At 39.4% G+C, this 27,011-nt stretch overlaps 1 protein-coding gene across 2 annotated transcripts in view; it reads right to left on the bottom strand.

Annotated features, from left to right (window-relative positions):
- The window catches only part of LONP2 (lon peptidase 2, peroxisomal), an 83,039-nt gene that overhangs the window by 19,110 nt on the left and 36,918 nt on the right, over positions 1-27,011 (bottom strand). For both annotated transcript variants that reach the window (XM_065416470.1, XM_065416471.1), the window contains 3 exons: positions 15,738-15,888; positions 14,183-14,309; positions 12,407-12,537 (listed from right to left, as the gene is read on the bottom strand). In XM_065416470.1, the coding sequence (XP_065272542.1) occupies positions 12,407-12,537; positions 14,183-14,309; positions 15,738-15,888 (409 nt within the window). The remainder of the gene's footprint in view (positions 1-12,406; positions 12,538-14,182; positions 14,310-15,737; positions 15,889-27,011) is intronic.

Here is a 27,011-nt window from a genome sequence, read left to right as displayed (position 1 = left end):
ACCCTTAGAGATGCTTCAGTAAGTTTTTTCCTCAGACTGGACACCTTCCAGGCCTGGGCACAATTCTTTCCCCTGGTACAGCTCTTGTTTCAGCTCAGGTGGTAGCTAGGGGATTCTTCATGATGGCTCCTCTCTTTGTTCTCTTCCACCCCTTTATATATCTTTTGCATAAGGCGGGAACCCTCTGGGTTCTCGCCCCCCCGGAAAAGCACCAGGTTAAAGATGGATTCCAGTTCAGGTGACATGATCACGTCACTGCAAGACTTCATTACCCACTTGCCAGCACACACATATACAGGAAGACTCACAGGTAAAACACAGCCATCTGCAGACAATGGTCCTGGTTAATGGGAGTCATCAAGATTCCAAACCACCATTAATGGCCCACTCTTTGCATAATTACAATAGGCCCTCAGAGTTATATTTCATATTTCTAGTTTCAGATACAAGAGTGGTACATTTATACAAATAGGATGATCACACTCAGTAGATTATAAGCTTTGTAATGCTACCTTACAAGAGACCTTTTGCATGAAGCATATCCCAGTTACATTATATTCAATTATCATATTTTTATAAAACCATAGACAGCACAACATCACAAACAGTACTTGGACTATGCCTGTATCAGACATTGTTTTGCTATATGCCTGCAATTAGCTACGACTATCTTGCTTTTGTGTTCAATCTGGTTTAGTAATACATGGATGTAGACCAGTGCTTCTCAAGCTATCTGATGTGGGGGACCGGCAATTTTTTTTCCCAATGTGCCAGGGACCGATGCCATATTATTATCCTATTCGACGCTCTTATGAGGAAACTCGCCACGGACCGGCAGCCGATGGCGCGCGGACCAGCACCGGTCCACGGACCACCACTTTGAGAAGCACTGGTGTAGACAGGTAGGGGACTTGGGGATTCCATTAATAAACAAACACTGAGCGCAGAAGAGAAGCTAGTTATCTCACTTGAAATCTATCCACTTTTATAGTTATGGTACAAAACTACTGATTAAAGTGATATTCAATACCTTTTTTTAAACACTCCAGCACACCCCCTGCCCAAATAAAAAGTTATCTATACCCCTGTAATATCAAACAAAGACAATGAAGTTTGCTGTTCAGCAGCTCTACTTCCCTCTTCCCCCACCTCAATCAACAGATTCCATTCCTGTCTTCCAAGGAGTGTGTCCTATCAATCACTGATGACTGTCAATTGGGGTGGCAGAGAATGGGAAGCCTGCTACATGCAGTATGCATAAAGAAGGAAGCCGTCTGTGTGGAATGCAAACATGTCTCACTGGGGCTCATCAGATCCTGACATGCTGGATTTCACATTATAGGCACTCAGAGGGATGCATCAACCCAGTCCAATAAAACTCACCTTTTTTGCTGCAACCCATAAGCTCTCAAAGAATACTCTAATTTCTTCAGATTCTCTCTTAGATGGCTGCTTGAGGCCACTTAGAACTCTATGCACAAAATTGACTTCCCTAGTTTGTACGGTGGCTAGCTGGGTTCACACTGAGCAAAACTGAAGTCAATAAGAAAAACTCCAAATGATTTCAATGAGACCATGACTTGGTGGAGTTGCTTTGTCTTGAAAGGTTATCCCTGCATTGGGATACTGTACTACTAAAATGAGCGCCTCTATTCTTTTGTTGGATGTGGTGTCTCTCTCCAAGGTGTCCCAAAAATTAACATTACCATAATGAAATTCCTAAGCAAAGATAAATCACTTCCAGATAAGCTCTTATAGACATATTTGTGTGTTGCTTATACACCTTACAGGGCCACGCCATCCAACTAGCCTGACCCTTAGGCCTGCTGTACACCTAAAACTTAGGTCAACCTAGTTACATTACATCACTCGGGGCTGTGAAAAAATTCAAGACCTGGGCAACGTATTTAGGTTGACCTAATCCCCTCTCTAGATGTAGCTAGATTAACAGAAGAATTTTTCTGTTGACCTAACTACCGTCTCTCTAAGGGGTGGATTTACTATAGCAACAGAAAAGCCCCTTCTGTCACTGCAGTGTCTACCCTGCAACAGTGCTACTGTAGCACTTGTGTAGACATTCCCTTTTAAACAAAATACCTGAAGGCCACAAAAGAGGATAATCCAGGGATTTGGGTACTAGCTTGAGATTCAGGCAACCTGGCTTCAATTCCCTGCCTATCCGCAGGCTTCCTGTGTGATCTAAGGTAAGTCACTTTGTCTCTCTGTGCCTGAGTTCCACATACATAAAATGGGGATAATAGTACTTTTCCCTACCTCACATGGGTGAAGATTAAGAACTGCTCAGACACAATGGTAATGGTGGCCGTATAAAATACCTTGATAGATAGCTTCAAAGCTCTCTTAACCTGGTCCTAGACTATTTGTGAATGTATAATTCTCTGCACACTTGTGACGCAAAGAACTCCTCAGTGACAACTGGCAAGAGCATTACAAGGATATCCTGATTCTAGTATGTACATTTTGTTTCACCAAAGAATGTGATGCGATGTTTTATCTGAAAGCCAAGGTCACTGATCATTTTTATTGTTCTGAAATGTATGTACAGATATTACAAAAGTAGTTATGTATGTATACTGAAAATATGATTCTGTATCACAGCAGAAGTGAAGAAACAAGTTTCCTATCAGACAGGGGATATTTATTCACCTGTATCTCTGTTGGATATGAGGAGGAGACAAGGAAGACACGCCCTTATCCAGCACTTACAAAGCAGATGGGCAGCATGTTGACATTCATGAAAGTAAGATCTGAACCAGCCTTGGTTGCAAATATTGCAGAAGGTATTTGGGATGAGAGAAACTTCTTTAAACCGGAGGTTTAGCCTGTTTAATCTCTAGAACATGTTACGATTTTGTTTCATTGGTTACCTTTTTGTTTCCATTATCCTTATTCATGATCTCTTGGATAATAAACTTATTGTTTTCAATATAAATACATCTCAGTGCTATGGTAACAAGTTGCTGATCCTGAACTGAATCACAGTACACTGGTGTGACAGCAGACCTGGTATTTCGGTAAGAATTCTGTGGATAAGGGTCTGGACGCTACAAGGCAGCGCTTCAAAGGGGTCAGTACGCCTATTCTTAACCTGCAAACTAGAGTTGCTCTTCCAAAGCCAGCCAAGAAAGAAAAAAAATTGTTTATGATTCTGAACAGCTCAAGTTTAATATCTGACCCCCAATTATAAATCCTGCCTTTTACAATACCTCCTTAACTAGGAAATATAGTGCTACACACAGCCAATTAAGAGTTTTAATGCACAGAAACTTATTTAAAATTGTTGCATACAGATGACAGTATATACTTTTAGTTTAATATTAAACAGTCCCATAAGAATAAAAGGACTGACAAGGAGTTCAATTTTCAAGACTGCAGCTTTTTTTTTTTTTAGGAATACAATGAAAGTGAATAAGCAGAAGTTCTGTACAGTTTGCTCATGCTGTACCAATAAATGTCTGTCTTCTGATAAATACTGGTTTCCACGCAACAAATTTGGTTAACATCAGCTAACCAGATTGTTTCACAAACAGAGAGTTCTGATTATGTCTGTTGACCAGAAGTGAAATAGAAAACTTGAAAATAAAATTTAAACAATATTTAATGTATCATGCACTGCTTTAGTGCATGGCTACAAAAGGAGGACAAGAATTTAAAAAAAAAAATCAGCATAAAAACAAAGGGTTTTTGTCCTTAAATGCAAGAAGGGGAAAAAGGCAACATTCTCTTCTCCTTAACTAATTTACAGTATTTACCTGCAAGAGCCCCACAGTATGAGAGACCACAGACCTGGTATTCCCTACATCCCTCCAAATTAAGAAGGAAATCCACAGAACTGCTTTATAGGTGGCAGTTAGGGTGAATTAGACGACAGTGGTGGTTCTTATCTTCCTCAACCTAAGGAGAATTTTGTGGGAAAGCTGTTTAGCACCAGTGTGTTTCATAATGCCATTCCACAGACAGTATTTTACTGTACACAGATAAGGCACAAGAGATTAATTTAACAAAACAAACACTGCTATCATTGGATTGCCATGCAGCTATTATACAAGTTTAGTCTTTACCCAAAATATTCAATTATCCTCAAGAAATTGATGAGGGGGTATTAGAAAAACCTCAAGAGAAATTTAGGTTCAGGAAAGTGAACTGCTCCACAATTTCCCCCCTGTGGTCCTAACGCATTCAATATGTGTTTGCTGATGTTTTTGTACTGACCAATTCGCGCACAGAAAAGCATTTTTGGCTATAGCTAGCAGAGCTGTTTTATTTCCACACTCCTCCCTCCGTCCCAAATTAATAGGGGTGAATTTAAGCACCCATGAAGGGTGCTGGATTAACGATCCTGTGGAATGAAGTTCTCTGTTGTAAAATTATCATGCAGGTATTACAGGACTGAAAGGGTTGCAGCACTTGACTCAGAAGACCTGGGTTCAATTCCTGAGAGTGTCACAGACATCCTGTGTGACCTTGGGCAACTACGTAGCCTTGTCTCTTGCTTTTTTGCCTATCTTGTCCATTTAAAAATGTAAGATCTTTGGGAGAGGGACTGCCTCACAATACATGCATGTACAGTGCCTAGCACCATCGAGCCTCAATTTCAGTTGAGGACTCTAGGCACTAGTTTGTAGTGCAAATAAATAAAATAAAAATATATAATTATTCTAAAACCTAATTCTCTTCATTAATCAATGCTCACTCTGTAAAAACAAGCTTCAAACTAACCGAATATGTAAACACCATTTCCTCTTCTTTACAAGTGCAGGCTTTGAGCCCCCATACTGTCATTCATTGCTTTTTTCTCCTTCTCTTTTCAGTCCGGTGGGGTTTCCAGGAATACCCCAGAGAAGTACTTTTTCTTAAGCTTACCTGTTGCAAGGATGAAGGCCTAAATTCTTCTCTCAGTTACACCAGTACAGACCCAGAGCAACTCCTGTGATATCAGTGGTGCTACAACTTCAGATTTTCAATGGAATAACAGAACAGAATTTGGATCATAAACTATTCCTTCTAAAGCAATCTTCTAGTGGGTGACATCTGGACCTGACAGACAGCCTAAGTTATCTAATGCATAATTTTCTTTTTTCCAGCATTTTACTCTAAAGCTTAAGAACTATATATTCAGGTGTCATTCCACAAATGTACTTTTTTCCTTTCAAACTCACACAATTACTATTCCATCTTGCAAACACACATATACTTAACTTTAAGCATGTGAGTAGTTCTGCTGTCTTAAAGTTAAGCACGCGTGTAAACATTTGCAGGATCAGGGCCTTAGACATTTCTCAAAAGGTTATGGTTCAATTAACTTCAATGGGAGTATGTTCATATGAGTAAGGGTTGGTTGCAGGATCAGGCCTCAGGTTACAATATTTTTAAAAGTTGGACATGAACATCTGATAGCAGAAATTGGCTCAGAATCAATAAAATATTTCAATTTGTTTTACAATTATTCGTTTAAGGATATTATGGTCTTGGTATCATGCTTTATATAACACCCCAACACATTTTTTGATTTTGATGTCATGCAAGAAAGTATTGATAAAATGAAACATTAAATGACAAATAGTTTGTTCCTACAACCAACTTTTTTGACAGCATCTGGACAACTTGGCCTATATAAGGGGGGGGGGACCCCAAGAGATTTGGGAAGCAAACCAAGCATTACATTTTTCTAAGATTCCTTAAGTATATTAACCACAGTGCAACTTTATTCAAAACTTACAAGGGCCTGCAGCTATACCAACTTGGGATTTACTCTCATCAGACTGAATGAGCCAGCTCCCCAGCACAGTGTTTAAGGAGACCCTATGCTGCTTGCAGTGCTGGTTTTTTGGGACGGGATATAAAACAGAAGCCCTCACCACTTTTTGCAAGCAAAGGGATGTTAGCCCAAGTGTTCTAAGTTCCCATACACACTACAAAAACAACCATGTTTGTGACCCAAACATTTAACAACCAGATTAAGAAAACCACGTTTTTAGCCCTTTCTTGGAGTCTCATGGAGGCTTACCACCACCTCAGAAATGTAGCCCCTTACAGATATATTTTACAAGAGTGTTTGGCAACAGTATGTTTTTTTGTCACAGAAAATTCAATTAGTAGTTTAAAATAATTTGCTAGGTGACAATAGTAATGATGGTGCACTGCGTACTCATTAAAAGTATCATTAAGTAAAACCAGATTGCATCATTACCATACCAAAAAACCCAAACTCGGGCTAGGAGCAAAAGTTCAAACATAATATAGTAAGGACTTTATTATACAATTGCCAATGTTCCTACTAATGTTCAAATATAATACTCTTCTCAAAAGAGCGTGTATTATTTTGTTTAACTGATGTTAAGGAAATGTATGTTCACTTGACAACCTGAATGAAAAATCAAAACAAAAATACAGATAATATATATTTTTAAATTGATGACATATGCTTCAGAAAATACAGCTGGGTATAAATACATTAATAGTACAAAATAAACCCCATATTTTAAAGATGAGTGCACCATTCTGTAAATGACTAGATTAGCAAAGATTAACTTTAAGTCCCACCTGCCCTCTAGACTCCTTTCCATTATTCTCTGCTTGCCTGCTGCCACTTTAGACCCCACAAACACAAAGACAACAGTTCACAGCTCAGTGCTTTTGGGTCTGCGCCAAATAGTGTCTCAACCAAAAATACTAGCGTTTCACTCTGTTTTGAAGCATATAGCTTGCAATTACTTTTCTAGCTGGCAGGAGTTTCAAGTCCAGCACTAATTTTACACTGTAAATAACTCCCTTACTGGATTACTTCAACTTTCTAATACAACTCTTTTTTTGTTCTGCAAACTAACAGTAAATAATTCATAATATCAGAAGTTATGTTATTAAGCTAGCTTTTAACTGTTTCATTAGAAACTGTGATAATCAGGGTCTAGACACCCCAAGGGAGGACAGAAGGTTTAATCCCCCCAGAAATAAGCAGTTAAACCAACTGATAGCATACTGTGTTATTTAACTCTAAGAATACATTGAGTAAAATCTTTTATGAATGTCTGTAAATGCAATGAACTTACTAGTCATTATGAGATATGTATACAGGTTATGGTTGTGAAGGTGTGTGTGCATATATAGAAAATTGTAACTGTAAAGACTGAGGTTATGTTTATTTTCTATGTAACTTACATATGTTTGCTCTCCCCCTACTATTTCATCTTTGAATCTGTGGTTTTTCTATTAAATAAACTTTTTATTTTTATCCCAAGCAGGTCTCTGGTGTGAAAACTGTATGGAGTGTGAATGCCAAAGGGAGCTGATAACTGGGGGTGGGGTGGGGTGGGGGCGTGTTTCACGCCTTCTGGGGTGATGAACCAGAGGGGAACGGTCTGAGTATCCTGGAGTTAAAAACTCAGGGAGGACGTATTTGGTGAGACCTGGTATTGGAGGGGATGTTGGTGTCACCCTGCAAAGAGTAACTAGGCTAGTGAGAGCCAGCGTTAGCCCTTTTGCTTGTGGGAAGGCTTTTGGTGTCAGGGAACTGAATCATAGCTGCACAGCACAAAGGCCCCCAAAGTTACAGGGCAACTAATGACAGAATCCCTTATTGATCTGGGTGGATCCCAAAACATCACCAAAGCCTTGAAAAATAATTAAACGTTTTTCATTTATCCAGCAATTACATGACTCCTTTTACACACATGAAAATGAGTTATAAATGACAATCTTTCAATTTAATGAAATTTTAAAAATATGCTGTATGTAAACACAAGACAATATTCTACTTCAAAAAAGTTTTTGAACCAGAACAAAGTTAAGGTAGACAAGATATTTTGCTTCTGATTACCTGTATCTCTATTTTAACTCTGTTAGTGTAGATAGGTATGTACATGAAAGCTCTCCTTCAGTGTAAGATGAAGCAGATGGTAGACTATGTAGTTATGGGGTAAAGTCACTGATAGTATAAGCCAGCAGTGAATTTGGCCTATAATCACTTTTCTGACATTACATATTATTTCTGTGGAAATTCTTATGATCTCACAAGAACACAGGAAATGGCAAGTTGAAAAAGAAGAACAAGTATTGGATAAGGAAAAAATAGAAAGGAAAATTACACAGAAATATCATGTAACAGAGTTTTATAATTGGTAAAGTCCCTTTATAAGTTCCTTTCTAATTAATGGTATATTTCTACAGGAAGAAGTCTGAAAGCTTACTGAACTGCATATTACTAACCTGATTTTTTCCTGTTTTTCTGGTGTCAGAAAAGTCTCCATTTTCAATATGGAGTGGTCACCTGAAAATGTATAGTGCATGAAAAAACCCTTGGCATATAATATCTATATATGTCTTGCCCTTAACCTCTTAAGTTCTCCACTATTCATAATGTTCATGGTTTTTGATGATTGGCATAAAGGTTACTGAAGGTTTTTCCACAATACGAGCTTGCTAGGAGCCTTGAAAGGTACTCAGCAATAGGCAATCTAAACAGTGTGGTGTATCTTAAGGTCCTTCTAGTGTAGAGAGGTGGACACTAAAAAATAGACAATTATTTGTCTCACAAAACATATATGGAAAAAGCAATATGTTTTGAAGTGTAAAGATACTGAAACTAATACTCCCATAGCCAATCTAAACAGAAAAACAATCTCTAAAGTATATTCTACATCCTAACAGTAAAAGACAGCATGCATTTTATAATTCACATTTAAGATAAGCATGTTCATTAGCATGCATATGTATTCTCTGCTGCAAAGAAAAAACAGTTACTCACCTTCTTGTAAGTGCTGTTCTTCGAGATGTGTTGCTCATATCTATTCCAATTAGGCGTGTGCGGGCCACGGGCACAGTTGTCGGAAAGCTTTTCCCCTAGCAGCACCCGTCGGGTCAGCTGTGGAGCCCCCTGGAGTGGCGCCTCCATGGCGCTCAATATATCACCCTGCCGATATTGTCGTTCAATATATGACCTGTGCATGCGGCGTGCACACACCTAACTGGAATCGATATGAGCAACCACTTGAAGAAGAATGACAGAATTCTGAGGACATACCATGCTTTTGACTCAGTATTGAATAAAAAAATATGTGTGGGGTTATTAGTGGTATTTCTTATCCAAGGGATATTAATTCAGAAGCGAAAATAAATGGTGAGAAGACATGAAAACTCTTAAAAACCCTATGAATGAGCACCTGATTTTAATATTTACTACTGTATAGCGATATTTTAAGGAGGATGCATTTTTATTAGAGGGGCAGTGTGGTTTAGTGAATAAAGCAGTTGGGTAGGAATCAAGATACCCGAGTTCTATTCCCAACTCTGCCACTGGCCTGCTAGCTGACCTCGAACAAGTCATTTCACTTTTCTGTGCCTCAGTTTTCCATTTGTAAAATGAAGATAATGGTACTTACCTCCTCTATAAATAAACTGTGAGATCTACTGATGAAAATTGTTATACAGGAGCAAGGTATTATTATGTGTGGCATAAACTATTATGCTACTTAGGAATCTAGGAAGAAAGCAAAAGTTCTTGCTCCAGAGAACAGAAAAGTAGCAAAGAAATAAAGCCACAAGGCATGTCGTAAAGCCCACTGAAGGTTTACTTTTTACAATGCTTTTCTACCATATCCCTATTGGAAAGATGCCATTCAACACAGACACAAAATGCCTGCTCTCAAACCTTCATCATCCTGTCCCACTGCATAGACACAACTAAACTGTATTTCTACTTCCTCTCACAAAGGGATGTTGAAGTAAAGAATATAAAACAATTTAAAATAAAACAAAAAGGGAGGACATAGTTGGAACAAAATATTAAAGACTTTACAGGGGTTGGTGTCACCCTCTAGTCCATTTTGAGAGGAAAAATTGTCACAATGCCAGTGGCTGGCAATAGCTGCATCAACATCACCAGTGCCAATGGAAAACTCCGTAGTAAAAAAAAGCCTGGAAATTAGGTAAAAGTTCAAGCAGTTTGAGTTAATCATATGTTTCAACTACTTTAAGAGTAGTATTCTCTCCTCTTCTATCCCGAGCCTGCATTCCCTGTAGAATGGTTTCTCCTGTGCAATTTGCTCTGACAACTTCCACCACCATGATTTGACTAAACGCTTAGAAAAAAGCAAAGAAGTTTTAAGAACCAAAAGAAATTAAAAAAAAAAAAATACCCTGCTGATAATACTTGACAGGCTTGTACTGTCTTATCTGAGTAAATGGCTTGCCAAAATAAAGGTTGCTCTCTCCCTCTTCCATTGCTCAGCCTCAATATATTCTAGTCTAGATAAACTCTGTTTTCAGTAGCAAAGCAGATGGGCAGGCATTGAAGTTTTTAAAATAGCGGAAAAAACATTGATAGTACTGTTCATATTAACACTGAAATGCTTTAAAACGGATTTGTTTTCCTTTCTCAAATAAAACAGATATGATAATCACAGACTGTTTTAGGTTCCCAGCTATTCCACAGCTACAACTTGTACCTTGTATAACTTCCATCTGTGGTTATTGCTTTTGGTCCTAATTAGTCTATCTGCTATCATAAATGACAAACAAAAAGTTGGCTAAGAAAGATGTTTGGAGAAAAACGGACTCTTAGCAAGATGTCAGGTAGTAGATAAGCACATGACTGACGGCAAGCTATTATTAATTTCCAAAGTCTGAGAAAAATGCTAGCAAATAATAGTGTAGTGAGAGCAAATTTATAGACAAATCGTTTCCAAGCTCTCACCAATTCTCTTATCAAGTATTTGTATATTCATCTCTAAAATTATCAGGGTTTACTACAGAGAAGAATGCTGAGACAATGACTGTATACATCACTTGGAAAGCCAAGTTTGCTGACTCAAATCTGATTTATTTTCATATTCTTCATGCTATTTTTCCATGACAGACCAGTTCACACATTTTTAAAAATAAAATAAAAAGGGTTCTACCAGGCATGAATAATGGGCAAGGTTACCAGAAAAAAAAAATTAACATAAAATATAAATATATATAATGTATGTATCTGTTGTAGTATTTCCTAAATAAGAACAGCAGGATTTGGCTTAGAAATGTGGTAGTTTTCCAGGTGTTATATAGCAGGGGTTTTGCATCTCAAGAATAACGTGTGTGTGTGTGTGTGTGTGTGTGTGTGTGTGTGTGTGTGTGTGTGTGTGTGTGTGTGTGTGTGTGTGTGTGTGTGTGTGAGAGAGAGAGAGAGAGAGAGAGAGAGAGAGACACACACACACACACACGTTATTCTTGAGATGCAAAATAAATATATATACACACACACACACACACACACGTTATTCTTGAGATGCAAAACCCCTGCTATACAACACCTGGAAAACTACCACATTTCTAAGCCAAATCCTGCTGTTCTTATTTAGGAAATACTACCACAGATAACAGTGTTTTGCCTGAAGCAAGACCGCAAGATTTGACCCATATATGATCTCTTTAATATGTGGCAGAGCTCTACTAGGACACAGGTTTAGAGTACTGCACATTTCTCTCATGATCTATGGAGAGCTGACTTTAGCTCTGCCACAAGTGAAAGTCTAGCTCATTAACCTACTGCACCTGCTTAACACTCAGAACATTTCATACCAGTAAAACAAATGTAATTATCAGTGTTTAATTGGATTTGGTGAACTTCTGCTATGCAAATGAAACAGCAGAGTGAGGAGACCCAATTTGTGTTAAAAGTTTGTCGTTTACTATTCCAACACAGTAACAAGATACTACTGCAGCAGTATGATGCTAACTACACCGAACGTCTGTGCATTTTAGTACAGCGATAACTTTTCACAAAGAAGCAGAGTCCTGTGCCACAGGACTCTTTGCTGCTTTTATAGATCCAGACTAACACGGCTACCCCTCTGATACTTTTCACAAAGAGACATTACAACTGATTGTTAACAGGTTAGTGGGTTACTGGGAACAATAAATCACTATTTTCTGTATAAATGGAAAATAACTATAGACTTGATAAAGCTGAAAGAAGTTACTAAAGCTCTGAGAGACCAATATTGAGTACTACTATACGCCTAGATCAAATAAAAAGAATCCCAGTACTTACAAAACACAGAACAATTTCATTTGCACACTAAAAAGAGTTGGTCTCTGAGGGGGAAAAAAATCCTTCACTTCCTCCAGACATCTAACTTAACAAAATGTCAAATACAAACTCTTGATCACTGAAATGTCACTTCCTAGGGTTAGAAGGACACTGTTTCAATGTTCTGGGTATAGAGATCACTCCAGTTTTCAAAGGTGTTATTCCATTGAAAAATATTATAAAACAATGCAGTTACAGAGACATAAAACTCTAGAGTAAGACAGTGATGAATCAGGCCCCGAATACTGGAGGCACTTCTCAAACAAACATACCACCATGAATCTACTTTCTGATAAAGTACAGAAAAGGAACACAAACCTTCTTCAGTCACTTCAGAGCGATCTGGCTTTGTCTCCTTGTGGTGTCCTTCTGCCACTTTCACAGCCACTGCTCTGCAAATAGCTCCAAATTTCCGATCCAAAGAACGGACTCCTGCCTCTCTAGTGTATCTACCACAAAGAAAATATTTTACTCTGGATTTAAGTCTATAAGCAGAGTATCATCAATGCTTGTTTCACTTACCAACACATCAACTCCCCCACCTACAAATCCTATTGCTCTATAGATACATTGTCAATGGTAGTTTTTCCTTTGTTTCTAGTTTATACATTTTTCTGAAGATGCTGGAACATCCCTAATCTGAGCAGGGAAAGGGAGAAAGGAGCACCTGTGTCTGACACCTACTCATAAAATCTGCAGCAGTACTGTGGAAGAGACCAGAGGAACACACAGCAGACCCGTGACCAACTCTTGATCCAAGAGACCAGGAGCAGTTTCAGGGAAGGCAGGGAGAAAAATATTTTCTCTCAAGTAAGGAATACACAGCTGGGGAAGAAATGGGAAGAGCATTTCCCTCAAACAGGAACTTCGAGCAGAAGAGAAAACTTACCTTTCAAAGAAAAGGGTGAAGATGGGGGATGGGGGTGCAAGGGCGCTCACTAGGTATGTTATTGACCACTGTCTACGGTGCTCCAGGCTGCTGCCCTCTGCAAGCCTTACCCTGCACTTCCTACCTGGCATTCTTTTGATCTGCCACTCAGAGGAAGGAGAGAGGATCATCCTCTCCAGTCCCCGTCATGGCCTCTCTCCTCTTTCTGAAGTGTGAAGTGGATAGTGTAGCCTGCTGCCTTCTCTACCATTTATGCAGGCCAATGTGGAGTGATCTTCTGCATCATTCCACCCTTGTGCAAAATTTTCATCTCCAGAAGTATGTGTAAGTTTTTGCACACCTCTAAACACAGGGACTGTGATCATCCCTCATCCTTGAGGTGGGAGGTAGGTTCCTTGTACCATCCCATCCCACCTGTGTTGCTGGTCCTAGTGCAGGTGCAATTTTAATATCCAAAACAAGTCAAGAAATTCAAAGTTATGTAGCCCACAGCAACCCCCTAACTTAATCCCCTTGAGGATATAATGTTCCATTCTGTACTACTTTCCACTGTTAATTTTATTACCTTAATATATATCTGGAGCATCTTGCATCAGTGGTGTTAAAAAATAGTGGGACATTATGTACATGACTTTTTAATGTTTAAACTTTTTTTAATTTTTTTGTGTGTAAACCATGTTTCTACATGGGGGGGGAGGGATAGCTCAGTGGTTTGAGCATTGGCCTGCTAAACCCAGGGTTGTGAGTTCAATCCTTGAGGGGGCTACCTAGGGGTCTGGGGCAAAATCAGTACTTGGTTCTGCTAGTGAAGGCAGGAGGCTGGACTTGATGACCTTTCAACGTCCCTTCCAGTTCTAGGAGATAGGATATCTCCATTAATTTATTTATTTAAACATGCAACAGGTAGTGGATTAAGACAGTGGTTCTTTACAGGTGACGTTGACAAGGATTTTCCAATCTAGGCATAAATAAATCTTCCATTAAACAAAAAGCAGCAGGTGATCTGCTAGAACAATTATGCATATTGTGACTCTACGACAACAGAACCACTGGAATATTCTATGCCATTAACTATTCAGTTTACAAAGGAATCCCTTCCTCACTAATCTTGTGGAAATGCTTTATGGTGTCACATTAAAAATTTTCTATTAATGTACCACAAGAAAAGTAATCTAGAGCCTAAAAGTAGCGAACAGCACATTTACCTGGTGATGATGTCCAGGGTAGTTACTTGTGGAATCTGAATCTGCTGAGGAGTCAACCCATGCTGTTCTAGCTGTTTAGGGATCAAGTGTCTATGTGCAATTTCTATCTTCTCTTCTTGTGTATATCCTTCAAAAGAAAGCATTTCATTCATCTTCTTACCTATACTGTACCAGGACGTCAAACTTCTTACTAAATTAAATGTAAAACTGAGAAAATTTAACAAAGTAAGGAGTTAGTTTACTGAATTATATTCAAATCACTCTCAATCTCAAATAATCTCAGGAGTCCATTAGCTCCAACAGGTGAATTGCTTGCCCAACTAGACAGTTGTTTTAAATTCCAAAATTCCAAAGCATACCCTGTAAAAATTGCTGATTTTTGCTTAGATCAGGTCTTGGATTGAGAGACTCCAAAGATTTGGTTTCTGCGATGCCAGATGGTATGAACAATCAATGAAAGCAGAAAATGCTTCTGAAGTACGTTATGGGGAAACTTCACATCTGTCCATATACTCTATAGTTACTCTGTTGACAATATGGGAACAATCAATTATTTATTTACTATGATCATCCAGGGCATAATTTTGAAAAAAGCCTCTAATTTCACAGGCGCAGTCAATTATGGGTGTAACTATGTTTGCACAGTATGTTTATGGAATGATATGTTATATACAACAAACATAACTGAATCAGACATCTATCTGATTTTTGGTTACAAGTAGCTCTTACACATTCAAGTTTGGTAGATGGATACCAGAATTATATCCATTTAAACCCCCAAGATTTCAGATGCAAAATCAGATCCCAATCCTGCAAACATGCATGTGTGAGAGTTGATTCACCCAAACAATTCTACTGGGATTTATATGAGTAAAGTTATGCACATATGAATTTGTGGATTGAGGTCTTAGCGAGTAAACTGAGACTCTTTTGAAAATTTGTTCTGTATGCCATGTAAAACGTATCAGAATGTAAAATGTAACAAAAATAAAACCACCAAGAGATTCCTCTCCCCACAAGAATTAGGGGGCACTCAAGAGGACCTTTTTCTGTGTAGATCAGTGTACATTTCAATGTAGTATCTAGCTGTACACAGCCACAAATCTGTGACCAGCTAGAATTTAATGGATGTCATTATGATCCCTGCTGTGACCATTCAACAGGGATAGAACTCCAATCTTCCTGCTGCAAAGCAAAAGCTCTCTCCAAGATCTTGTGAAGAAACTATTAACTGACAGCAAGATAGGACAGATATACATCAATCCATTCATTCAAGTTCTTCACAGACTGCACAGTACTGCATCTGTCACAAACTATGTCACATGCTTAGGCCTAGATTTTCAAAAGTGAAACATTGAACATCCCCCACACTGAAAATCAGGACCTCTGACAGTGTCTCAAGATGGACACCCAAAAATAGAGGCAATCAAATTAATTAGTTGCTGTAGAAAGTCTTGGCAACAGATTCTAATTTTCTGTGGTGCTAGCCTTATGAGAGTACACTTTTTTTTGAAGGGAAAAAGCAATCATTTTAATCAAAGCACTTAAGTGTTACCTGGAACCTGAATGACCTCCATTCTGTCCAACAGAGCTGGTGGGATGGTAGCAGTAGTGTTGGCTGTGGCTATAAAAAGGACTTGGGATAGGTCAAAGGCTACATTTAAGTAGTGATCAGTGAAGCTGTGATTTTGTTCTGGATCCAAGACCTTAAAAAGAGTGAACACAAAAATAATGCAATTGCTCCCTTTCAAAAAAACAAAACACCACCACATATATGCTTTTATTTAGCTATCTCCTATTTGCTATTCGTACTGAAAGCATGCTTTCCCATTGGATGTCAGTGTCAGATTTGCCTGAGTAAGGCACGCAGTACCAGGCCCTAAATGTAATTCCTGGTCTCTGACATTCTGTTCATCTGTTTTAGTTATTTACTAGTAGATTCTCTATACTGCATGGAAAAAATTGCAATAGAAATCCCTTAATGAAACTTGTGTTTAATTTAGAGTATTGACAGTAGACAAACACCACAAACTACTGAAAGGTGAACTCTGTACAGTACAGACTGTGTATTATGACTGCCAAAGCCTTCTAAACTCATCCAGTTTACTTCAGCTCAGTTCCACTGGAGTTGCTAGAAGCATTTCAAAATTAACGTATTTAAAATCTCTTATATTAGAGCTTTTATTTGCATCACTCTTCATATTCCTGTATGGTCAACCCTGCCTTTTTAAAATGGTTATATAATCCTCAACCATTTTCTTAAAGTTCATGCTGATTCTGCCTGCAGGCTTCATATTACACAATGCCAGCAACAGCATCAAGCGTTCCAGTGAACATGGCTCTGGTGAGGCCACTGACACCAGAAATTAAGAACTGCCTTCAGTCTTCAGGTTAGTATTCCCTCTCATGAGACTGCACATATTACGCAAATCACTGTAATCCACCTAATACCACAGGCAAGGGATTACCTTTCAAGTTATACTCTGAAGTAGTGAAGGGTTCCACATATTGTTATTCAGAGTATTTATAGTGTCTGAAGTATTTATACAGGTAGAACAAAGACTCCTCTTAAAGATCTCTGCTTGCAGAGAAGCCCTCCCTCAAGAAACGTAACAACATATAGACTCTTTTTTCAGTGTTTTTAAAGAAATGAAGACATCTTGATTACTCCACATCTATCACTCAGCCTAAATATAGAGGAACACTGCAGAAGTTAAGTCCTTTTTTCTTAAAGAAATTCACTATCAAGTTAAAGTTCACTGTATCAGGAATTGTCATTTGCACTGAACTTTCACACTATAAACTGACTGACTACTTCTGAATTAATTTCAAGTGGGATCCTCTCCATTTCAAAACTCTTAACCTAGAGTTCAGCTTTAAAGAATGTACCATTTGCTTATGGCAAAAAGCTTGAGACTGCTCTAGTTTTTTCCTCATATGCCAATATTAAAAAACTTGGAAATTCAAATTTAATCTTCCACATTATATTTAAATAAACAAAAATTCCACACATTCAAACGTGTGCAAATGCAAAGTTAAAATCATCCAAAGAATATTAACTTAACTTGTTATGTGGTCAGCCTTCCATCTTCTCTTCTTCCTTTTATAACAACTTTGTCAATTTATTTTCCGATTAATCAATTTTTGGTTTGGGCTTTTCCCCCCTCTAAACCAGTTTCAAAATGTGCTCAGGTTATGGCCAGGACATCCTAAATTTTGCAACCCCCCTGACACAGTAACCATATTGCCATTAGCCTTCCAGCTTCCTGCATTTTTTTTCCCCTGAAGAGTTTTAAGAAGGCTTCAATTGTAGGTATGGACATCAAATTTTCAGACACTATTTGAACAGTTTATCAGTGGGCTACCAAAAAAAGCAAAAAGCACTGGTTTCGTAGCTGGTTTCATAAATCTTTCCTGTGACAGATATGGCAATCTCTTTAAATATCCTGGACAAACCTTATCGAATTAAGTTATATCTTACTGTAGTAAGTGAATGTATCACTGTGGGCCAGGGATTGTATGTAATTCCATGGCTGGGTGGAGGTGTAATTACGCAAATTCATTCAGTCTGTAAAATCTCTGAAGGGGCACCACCATTTGGAGAGACTTGCATATAGTGGTTCAAACTGGATACCCTAGAGACCAGCAGACAATGAAAGCACTTTTGGATAAATAACCTGGGTTTAAATTATCAAGAGCCTTTGCTCCAATCTAGCAAACAGACAGGACCTTCTGTCAATGGGGGGGGCCCCAATCCATAGGGAAAGATTGGAAGGACTGACACCAACCAGAGCCATTGTGGAGATGTTTTCTCTGTAATGCTTTTACCTTAAGAATAAATATGCTTGCTTAGAAAGAGCTGTGTGGTAACTTAACTGTAGGTAACTACACTGTTTATAGCCTCTGAGACAAAAAGTAGAGCAAGCCTGTTTCGGCAGTCTGACTTGCAGGGAATTCACAATGTAGGCAGGGAACTGTGCAGCCTGGAAACACCTCAGCCAGAAGGGAGAGAGCCTTGTGTCTTCATGCAAGAGAGGTCATGGCTGGGGAGCTAGAAGCCTGAGAGCAGGTGCCCTGAATGGACCATGGCGGGGAATACAGGCGCTGTTGTCCTGAACTCTGATATCTCCAAAATGAAGTTTCAATCTTCATTATCACACAAACTTCTGCTCTTTCCACTAAGTGCCAAAATTTAATGATCTTGGCCAAATAAATTTCTATTCTAGGACAGAAAGACACACTAGCTCCAAGTCTTATGACAGCTGTGTCTTCTGCAGCTTATGGAATTTTTTGAATAACTAAGTAAAACTGCTTTCAATATGCTACTTGTCTGTTCAGGAATTGTTAAAATCAGATGGACCATAAAAAAAGATCACTGTCTGGCACCAGCACTGGATGTTTTACGAATAAGGCATTGGGACCAAGTTCTCTGCTGGTATAAATGGGAAACAATGCTGACATCAATGGCATTTTGCCCATTTGCACTAGAAAATATTTTGGCCTTCTATGTTTTATGGTCACTGATGACATGAACTTGTGTAATGACCAGGTAAGATTGTCTCAGTTTGTGATCATGCTCAGGGTGGTGCTCTGATGTAAAGTTAAGGCTGTTTGGATAAACTCAACAATACATTTGTACTTTTTGAATAATTTGGGGGCTGTAAAGTAGAATTTTTACTTTTCTTACGAAGTTGTTTGGCTGAGGTAAGGGACAGATTCTTTCAGCCTTAACTTTAGGTTAATAATGGTTTTCCCCAGGGAATTTCCATAGATTTTCAAAAAAATGTTTAAGAATTACTCTCTGCATAGACTTCCTGTACTGCTTTCAAGCCATTTGGAGACTGTGATGATCCTTGCAAACTAACCAGGGGCTGTGGCAGAGCACAGATCATGCCCCCTCTCCTCCTGTGGCGTTCCATAAGGGAGAGGCTCCCCTCACCCGTAAATATATGTTTCCCCAATTCAGATTTTATATCATATGTGGAAGTGGCTGGTAATAGCTAGCTACCTATTTACGCATCAAGGCCCTCAACATTTTTAATGTAACACTCCAGAGTAGAAAAATTATGCCAGCTTCAGAGAAAGTCTTTATAAAGCTTTTGTATTACATATTCTTCCACACAGAAATTTCAAACATATTAAGTTCTATAGACAATGAAAGTTAATTTAACAGAAATTCACTAACTTGTATATCCCCATTACCAGAATCCCATAGGCCTTTTTTGTAAAATGGAAAATATTGATGGATGACCATGAATTCTAATGACTAAGCCTTGTATTGGCACCATACGTCCCCTCTGTTGGTAGCATGGAAGGAAGCAAAAACCACGTAAGTCCTGTGGAAGCAGTGCAAGGGATCTACATGAATGGTACGGGCAAATAATGACGAAAAGTACTCTACTATACTTTACTTCTCCAAATATCTGTCACCAAAGCACTCTTCACAAACCAGCAATGTTTCTATTGCAGGGTAGCCCAGATTCCAAGGTAAATGGATATTAGTTAATGCTGCTCAAAACAGCATTAACTTCCTCTCTGCATTGTGTGATCCTCCATCACAGGGGTCACAGAGAACAGCCACAGCCCAGGTTAACAGAAGTTGATCCAATAAAAGATATCGTCTCACCCACCTTGTCTCTCTCATACCCGGGGACCAACACTGCTACAACAACACTGCTAAATTAAAATGGAAGTTCCACACCAATTCTCGGCTAATCAAAATTAGCATTAGCGCAGAAAGCACCAACAGAATGTCACTTATGTTCAAGTGGGCAATTGGAGAACTATTTGAGAGCAAAAGACAATTAACTTCTTGCTGGTGTAAGGCTCATTTCTAAATGCTAATATTGGTATGTTCAGAAATTCTAGACTACCAGCACCTACAGAAAATATTTTATTGTACATTCAATGTTCTCAATAAGCTTTACATGCACACGATTAAGATACAATAAGCATGAGCTGCACTCCTTATTTCAGCCTAATTACAATTAAAAGGGCATTCTCAACTGGAAACCAAAGGAATTTAAAAAATGACGAGCTAGCAGTACTTTAAGGTGATGTATCCATCTGAGTCCTCCTGACAGTTTCTATGGTTCAACAACAGTAGTCCCCAAACTGTGGGGTGCGTCCCCCTAGTGGACTCAGAGGAATGCCAGGGGAGGGGAGGCATGTGGCAGGCCCAGGCCAGCCACGCTCTGTCCCCAGCCCTAACCTCAGCCCTGCTCCAGTCCCAACCACAACTCCCCTCCCAGCTTCAGCTCCCAGACACGGCCCCCGGTGCCAGCTTAGCGTTGCAGGTGCCCAGTTTTCAATCAGAAATTCAGGTCAGAATGGGGACTGGCAATGTCCAGTCAACACTGCTGACCGGACACTAAAAGTCCGGTTACCCGCAGTAACCGGCCTTTGCTGCTGGGAGGCGGGAAGAGCAACAGCTGCTGGAGGAGCCTGGAGAAGCACTCAAGGATGGCTCTGGCAAGAGAGGTACTGGTGGTTCCCCCATCCTGCCCCGAGTGTGGCTCCCCCCCCATCCTGCCTCAGTCACCCCCTCCCCCCAGAGCGCAGTTTGCCCTCCCGCATCCTGCCCCAGTCACCTCCCTCACCCCCATCCTGCCCCTCTCACTCCCCACCCCCTCCCCACGCCACTCATCTCCCCACCTGGTTTCTGGGGGGCGCAGACCAGGTAAGGGGGAGACATGATTGAAAAAGTTTGGGGACTGCTGTTGTATAATCACATTTTTTTATTATTCAAAGTGCTTTTCTTTCCCTTGTTGCTGTGTGAAAAATCCACACAAACAGTAGGCATCCCTCCTATAGGAAAAAGGGTGAAACTGTTTCAAATACACAAACTACATAAACAAACTATTTTCTCTGATCTCTTTCAGTTAGTTACTTTAGAGGTTATTCATCACAAAAGCAGGTAAATAGTTTTGCAGACAGAAGTTTGATTTTTAAGTCAACAGTGGTCCTTCAAATTTCAGTGGTATTTTTGCCTAACTAAGAGAATGAAGGAGCAAGGCCAGTGTTTACAAAATGAACATGAAAAGTCTGGAAAATGTATCCATTTAACCAATACCACATGTACTAAAGGTTTACATAGTGTATGTGGTTCTGTTCCAAAGGCGTTTAGTACTCCTAAAGTTGTATGTGTTTGGTCTTACCAAAGGCTCATTTACTATCCTAGGTATGATTTTGGTTTGACTGAAAAACACTAAGCCAGCAAGCTCATTGATCTGACATCATCATGTATACTGAGCGCATATATTCAGATGACCTGAAATCAGCCTCTTCTGAATTTTGTGACTGCAAAAATGCATGTGAACCCCCACAATTTATATGTACGAGTAGGCATTTGCACACCAAATTCAGGTAACGTAATCTGTATGCTTTAAAACAGGCACACATATTTCTGTGAAAATGTGGCTCACAGTATGTAAATTAGGTACAGTACAGAAATGTCATTGCCATGTAGTGAGTAACTCTGACAAGAAAAACCCCAATAACTTAGTGCTGTTGTGAAAGAAAAACTAAAGGCTTAAATAATGAATTGTTGGCTTCCTGTTGCTAGTATTTTTACTTAAGAGTGTTAGTTGAAATACGTGCAAGTATTTCAGCTCTCATTTGAGTCATTTTTCACTATTAAACAAGTACAGTATTTACCAGGATCACAGCACTATGAATATGCTGTCCTGTTTTTGAATTGTGTCTGAAATTAAAAGTCCATACATATGGCAATAATCCACATCTGCTTCCTACCCCACACCTGTGTACCACCTTCATTCCATCTTTCTCTCTTAAATTATTGTGCTTTTTCTCGCCACATGATAAATTACCAATGGTATGTTGACATGAAAAGTTCTCACATTACACATAATGGAACCTATGCAACTCCCGAGCAATTGCATATTCCTGTCAAAATAATTTATCCTTCGCATTATGGCATGAATACATCCCTTGTCCTAGCCATTTGAATTACAGCTATGAACAGTGTTTGTAATATTTTAAAAAATTACAATCTGTACACTTGTCAGGAAACTGACTGAATAAAAACAAACACTCAGAATTAACTTTCATTATAATAAATCCTTTGCACTTTTTGAAAAAAAGAACATTTTTGTTCGAAAAGCTTTCGATCACAAAGAATCAGTCAGGGTGCATTTTTAACTCACTGTAAAAGCAAAACAGCTAAGAGCAGATGTAAAATGGAGCTATTTCAGTTGATGTCATTTGATTAGTAAGGAACTCCAGATTTGAAATCCTGCACAGGGTCTGGATAAGTACACTTCTACCTCAATATAACGCTGTCCTCAGGAGCCAAAAAATCTTACTGCATTATAGGTGAAACCGCGTTATATTGAACTTGTTTTGATCTGCCGGAGTGTGCAGCCCCTGCCCCCCCCGGAGCACTGCTTTACCACGTTATATCCGAATTCGTGTTATATCGGGTCGCGTTATATCAGGGTAGAGGTGTGTCTGAAAATTTACGACGATGTAATAAAATGCAATTAATATATTCCTTTTAAAGGTGATGTCTGATTATTAAAAGTATACTTGAAAAATATACTTGAGTCCTAAAGGCAAGGCTGTGACTCATCGAATATTTCCTCTCAATAGATATTGTTCACCACTATATCATTAGATTATTCAGAGGCTTCCTACTTAAGTGCTCTCCTCAGCAGAGACCTGTTGTCAGCATTTATCCTCTCCTTTACTGATTGAGACAGAGGCCTTCAAGAATCATAGTCAGCCAACTGCACTGAGCACTAATTCAATCAACCTGGTTACATATGAATACCTATTATCACATTCATATTCTAAAGTTTGGAAGCATATATAACCATACAAAATAATGTGAACAAAGCTTCGGCAGATTTTCTCCCAAGAAAACAAGTCTCAATAGATACCACAAACAGAATTAATATTTTGTTGAAAGCCTAGTCTTGTTCCTTTTTAGTAAAACTGTTCTGTCAAGACTTCCACTGACATCTCTGCAGCACATGGACAAAATAATTTTGTTTCACTAATTGAGACAAAATGGAGCTTATTTATACTGGGAGTTTTTATTAAAGTTTAACCATAAACTTTTCAAAGGGGCGTCAAACCCATCCCCTAACTTTCAACATGCTTATTTGTGTGTGCAAGCAACATTTGCATAGAATTTAGAACTGTGCACACAAACTGGCCACATCTTTGAAGCATACATCATATATTTCTGAAAATGTTAAACCCATTGGATTTTGAAAGCACAATATTCGTACTGGCATATGCAGCAAGTTAAAAGCTCTGGGAATGCTCCACACGTTTTATTTACTGGATTTTAAAATTCATTCAATTGTACACATCAATTCTTCTTCCCTTTTTTTTCCACATCCCTTGTCTAACCACATCCCTTATGGAACCCATTTCTTAGCTAATTGCTAGTTGCTGGCTAATACGTTATTTACTAAGATATATGTGCAATGGCAATAATGTATTTTTAAATATCTCCAAACAATATGATTGGATACATTTAACTGAAATTGTAACAGAAAAAAAGAGTCAGTTACATGTATGAAATTCTGCATTATCTGATGGAATTTTAGTTTTTCATAAGAGCAAACATCTCTCCCTAGACTCATAACTCTTTTCTTTGCCATGCTAAGTATTTCTAAGGTGGAAAAAAGAGACACATCCCTACTCTTATTTGAACACTATTCCAACCACCTCTCCAAAGTAAACAAATGTGCATTTCAACAAATTGCCTTTATCTAATATAGCAAGGTTAGAATTTTTCAAAAAATTAGGTTGAATATATCATTTTATGAAAAAATAACACTTAAGGAGCAAAAATATCTTGGTAATTTCCGCAGAGCATTCACATGCATACAAAACTTTCTCTGTAAAAAATATTTTATTACCATAAAATCCAGAGGTAAGTCCTATGGATGTTTAATTGCCTGCCTATAATGCTTGGTCTTATTTCACTTCCCTACAAACACATACTAACAAGCACTTGGATCCATTTCTATTTTCTCCAGCTTTCAACAGAGGTCATCTAAATTTAGAATAAATGTTCCCTTGTTGACGAACAGTAACTGGAAGTAGGAAGACATTCTGTTTTGTTTAAGCAATAACTCCACAGAAGCACCACGACAAAAATATATCCGACTTTGCCTCCAAGCTTGTGGGGCGGGACACATTTATTCTTGAGTTTACCAAATGTACTGGTACCTTTGAGGATTATCACCATTAAAATACACCTAAACACATTAAGACCTTTTTCCCATGCCATTTAAGATTAATAATGGAAGCTAGTCAGCATAAAAGTGTGGTTTGAATAACAGATGTGCCACTCATCTGATCACTTGCAGTCATTATTTTCCTACAAAATAGCCACATTTGTTCAATCCAAATGGAAATACCAACAAAGTACAACCACCAAAGCAGATTAAAAAATTTTCGTATGTTGAGGTCTGAGCTCTCCAGTAGAGGAAGTGGAGGACCAGCTTCAAGATGTTTAGGCAGCGGTACCAACTGGGTTTCGGTAACCTTAGTTACAATACTGATGTCATTTAAAGAAAGATGCTATTATGGCTCAAATCAACTTAGAAGGCAGCAAAATAAGTGACGAGAAGCAAGACAGCTGGGAAATGAGCTGAAGAAAAGATAGCTAAGACCTTGTAATGAATACATACTTGAGAATATCAGAATTTCCACAATGGGTTTGTATCAAGAAATAGAGACTCATTAAACCAGGGGCAGGCAAACTTTTTGGCCTGAGGGCCGCATCAGGTTTCGTAAATTGTATGGAGGGCCGGTTAGGGGAGGGGGTTGTGGCCCGGTCCCCATCTCCTATCTGCCCCCCACCCGGGGACTCCTGCCCCATCCAACCCCCCCTGTTCCCTGACGGCCCCCCCGGGACTCCTGCCCCATCCAACCACCCCTTCTCCTTGTCCCCAGAACCCCTGCCCCTGACTGCCCCGTCGCCCCATCCAACCCCCCCCCCCCCCGGCTTAAAGCTCATTGCCATGTTTCATCATACTTGGAGGCTTTCTAGGCATTTCAGGAATGGGTACTTGATAGCTAGAGAATTATTTAATTAGATGACCGTGCATTGTTTGGACTTTTTCAAAGTTAATTAATAAGAGAATATGAGATTCTTTCAGGCACACAGATTGCAAATTAATTTGAATTAAACATAACACCACAAAAGAGGACTAAAACACTGGCTTGCACTCATTCTGAATCTCAAGGGACTGGTTGACATTCTCAAAAATGAGTCATTTTTATCACGTATAAGGCAAGAATGATATTAGCCTTTTTTCACAACTGCATCACATTGTTGACTGATATTCAATTTGTGATCCTCTATTACCCCTGAATCCTTTTCAGCAGTACTGCCACCCAGCCAGTTATTTCCCATTTTGTAGTTATGCATTTGATTTTCCTTCCTAACTGAAGTACTTTGCACTTGTCTTTTCTGAATTTCAACTTGCTGATTTCAGACCAAATCTCCATGTTGTCAAGGTCATTTCGAATTCTAATCCTGTCCTCCAAAGTGCTTAGAACTCCTACTAGCTTGGTTTCATCCGCAAATTTTAAAAACGCACTCTCCACTCCATTATCCAAATCAGTAATGAAAATATATTGAATAGTACCAGACCCAGGACTGATCCCTGTGGGAAACCACCAGATACGCCCTCCCAGTTTAATAGCAAAGCACTAATAACTACTCTGAGTATGGTCTTTCAACCAGTTGTGCACCCACCTTATAGTAAATCCATCCATACCATACTTATATAGTTTGCTTATGAGAATGTAATGTGGGACTGTGTCAAAAGCCTTACTAAAAATCAAGATATATCATCTGCTTTCCCCTCTCCATGAGTAAAGCTGTGAGTTTGTCACGGAAGTCATGGATTCCGTGACTTTCCAGGACCTCAGGGACTTCTGCAGCCAGCCCCTGGGCCAGCTGCACCCTCCTCCCCCAGCAGCAGCAGGAGTTTGGGTGTGGGAGGGGGTTCGAGGGTTGGTATGCGGGAGGGGGAGAGGGCTCTGGGCAGCACTTACCTCGGGGGGGCCCCCCGGAAACATCTCTTAGCTCCTACGCAGAGGCATGGCCAGGCGGTTCTGTGCACTGCCTCCACGTGAAGGCACCGCACCCGCAGCTCCCATTGGTTCCCGGCCAATGGGAGCTGCGGAGACAGTGCTCAGGGCAGAGGCAGCACGCAGAGCCTTCTGACCACGCCTCCGCCTAGGGATTGCAGGGGCATGTTGATGAAATGAAAACTGATGCACTTCCGCCCCCCCCACCAAGCACTCGTGGTGCCCCCCCCACAAAGATTTAGTCAGGGGTATATAGTACAAGTCATGGACAGGTCACAGGCCGTGAATTTTTCTTTACTGCCCATGACCTGTCCATGACTTTTACTAAAAATACCCGTGACTAAAATGTAGCCTTTTCCATGAGGCCAGTAACCCCCTCAAAGAAGGAAATTAGGTTGGTTTGGCATGATTTGTTCTTGACAAATCCATGCTGGCTATTTCTTATATTCCTATTAATCTCTTGGTGTTTAAAAAATAATTGTTTAATAATTTATTTCAGTATCTTTCCAGGTTTCAAAGTTAGGCTGACTGAACTATAATTCCCTGAACTTTGTCCTTCTTTTTAAACACAGGAACAATGCTTACTCTTCTCCAGTCCTCTGATACCTCATTCATCCTCCAGGAGTTCTCAGAGATAACCGCTAAGAATACAATTTAGTCACGGAGGTCTGTGACTTTAATGAACCTCTGTGACTTTAGCACAGGGGTGGGCAAATTTTTTGGGCCGAGGGCCACATCTGGGTGGGGA

Source organism: Emys orbicularis, chromosome 14 (assembly GCF_028017835.1).
Source record: "Emys orbicularis isolate rEmyOrb1 chromosome 14, rEmyOrb1.hap1, whole genome shotgun sequence".
In the NCBI taxonomy this organism is placed as follows: Eukaryota; Metazoa; Chordata; order Testudines; family Emydidae; genus Emys; species Emys orbicularis.
This window is presented reverse-complemented; position numbering and strand designations above follow the sequence as displayed.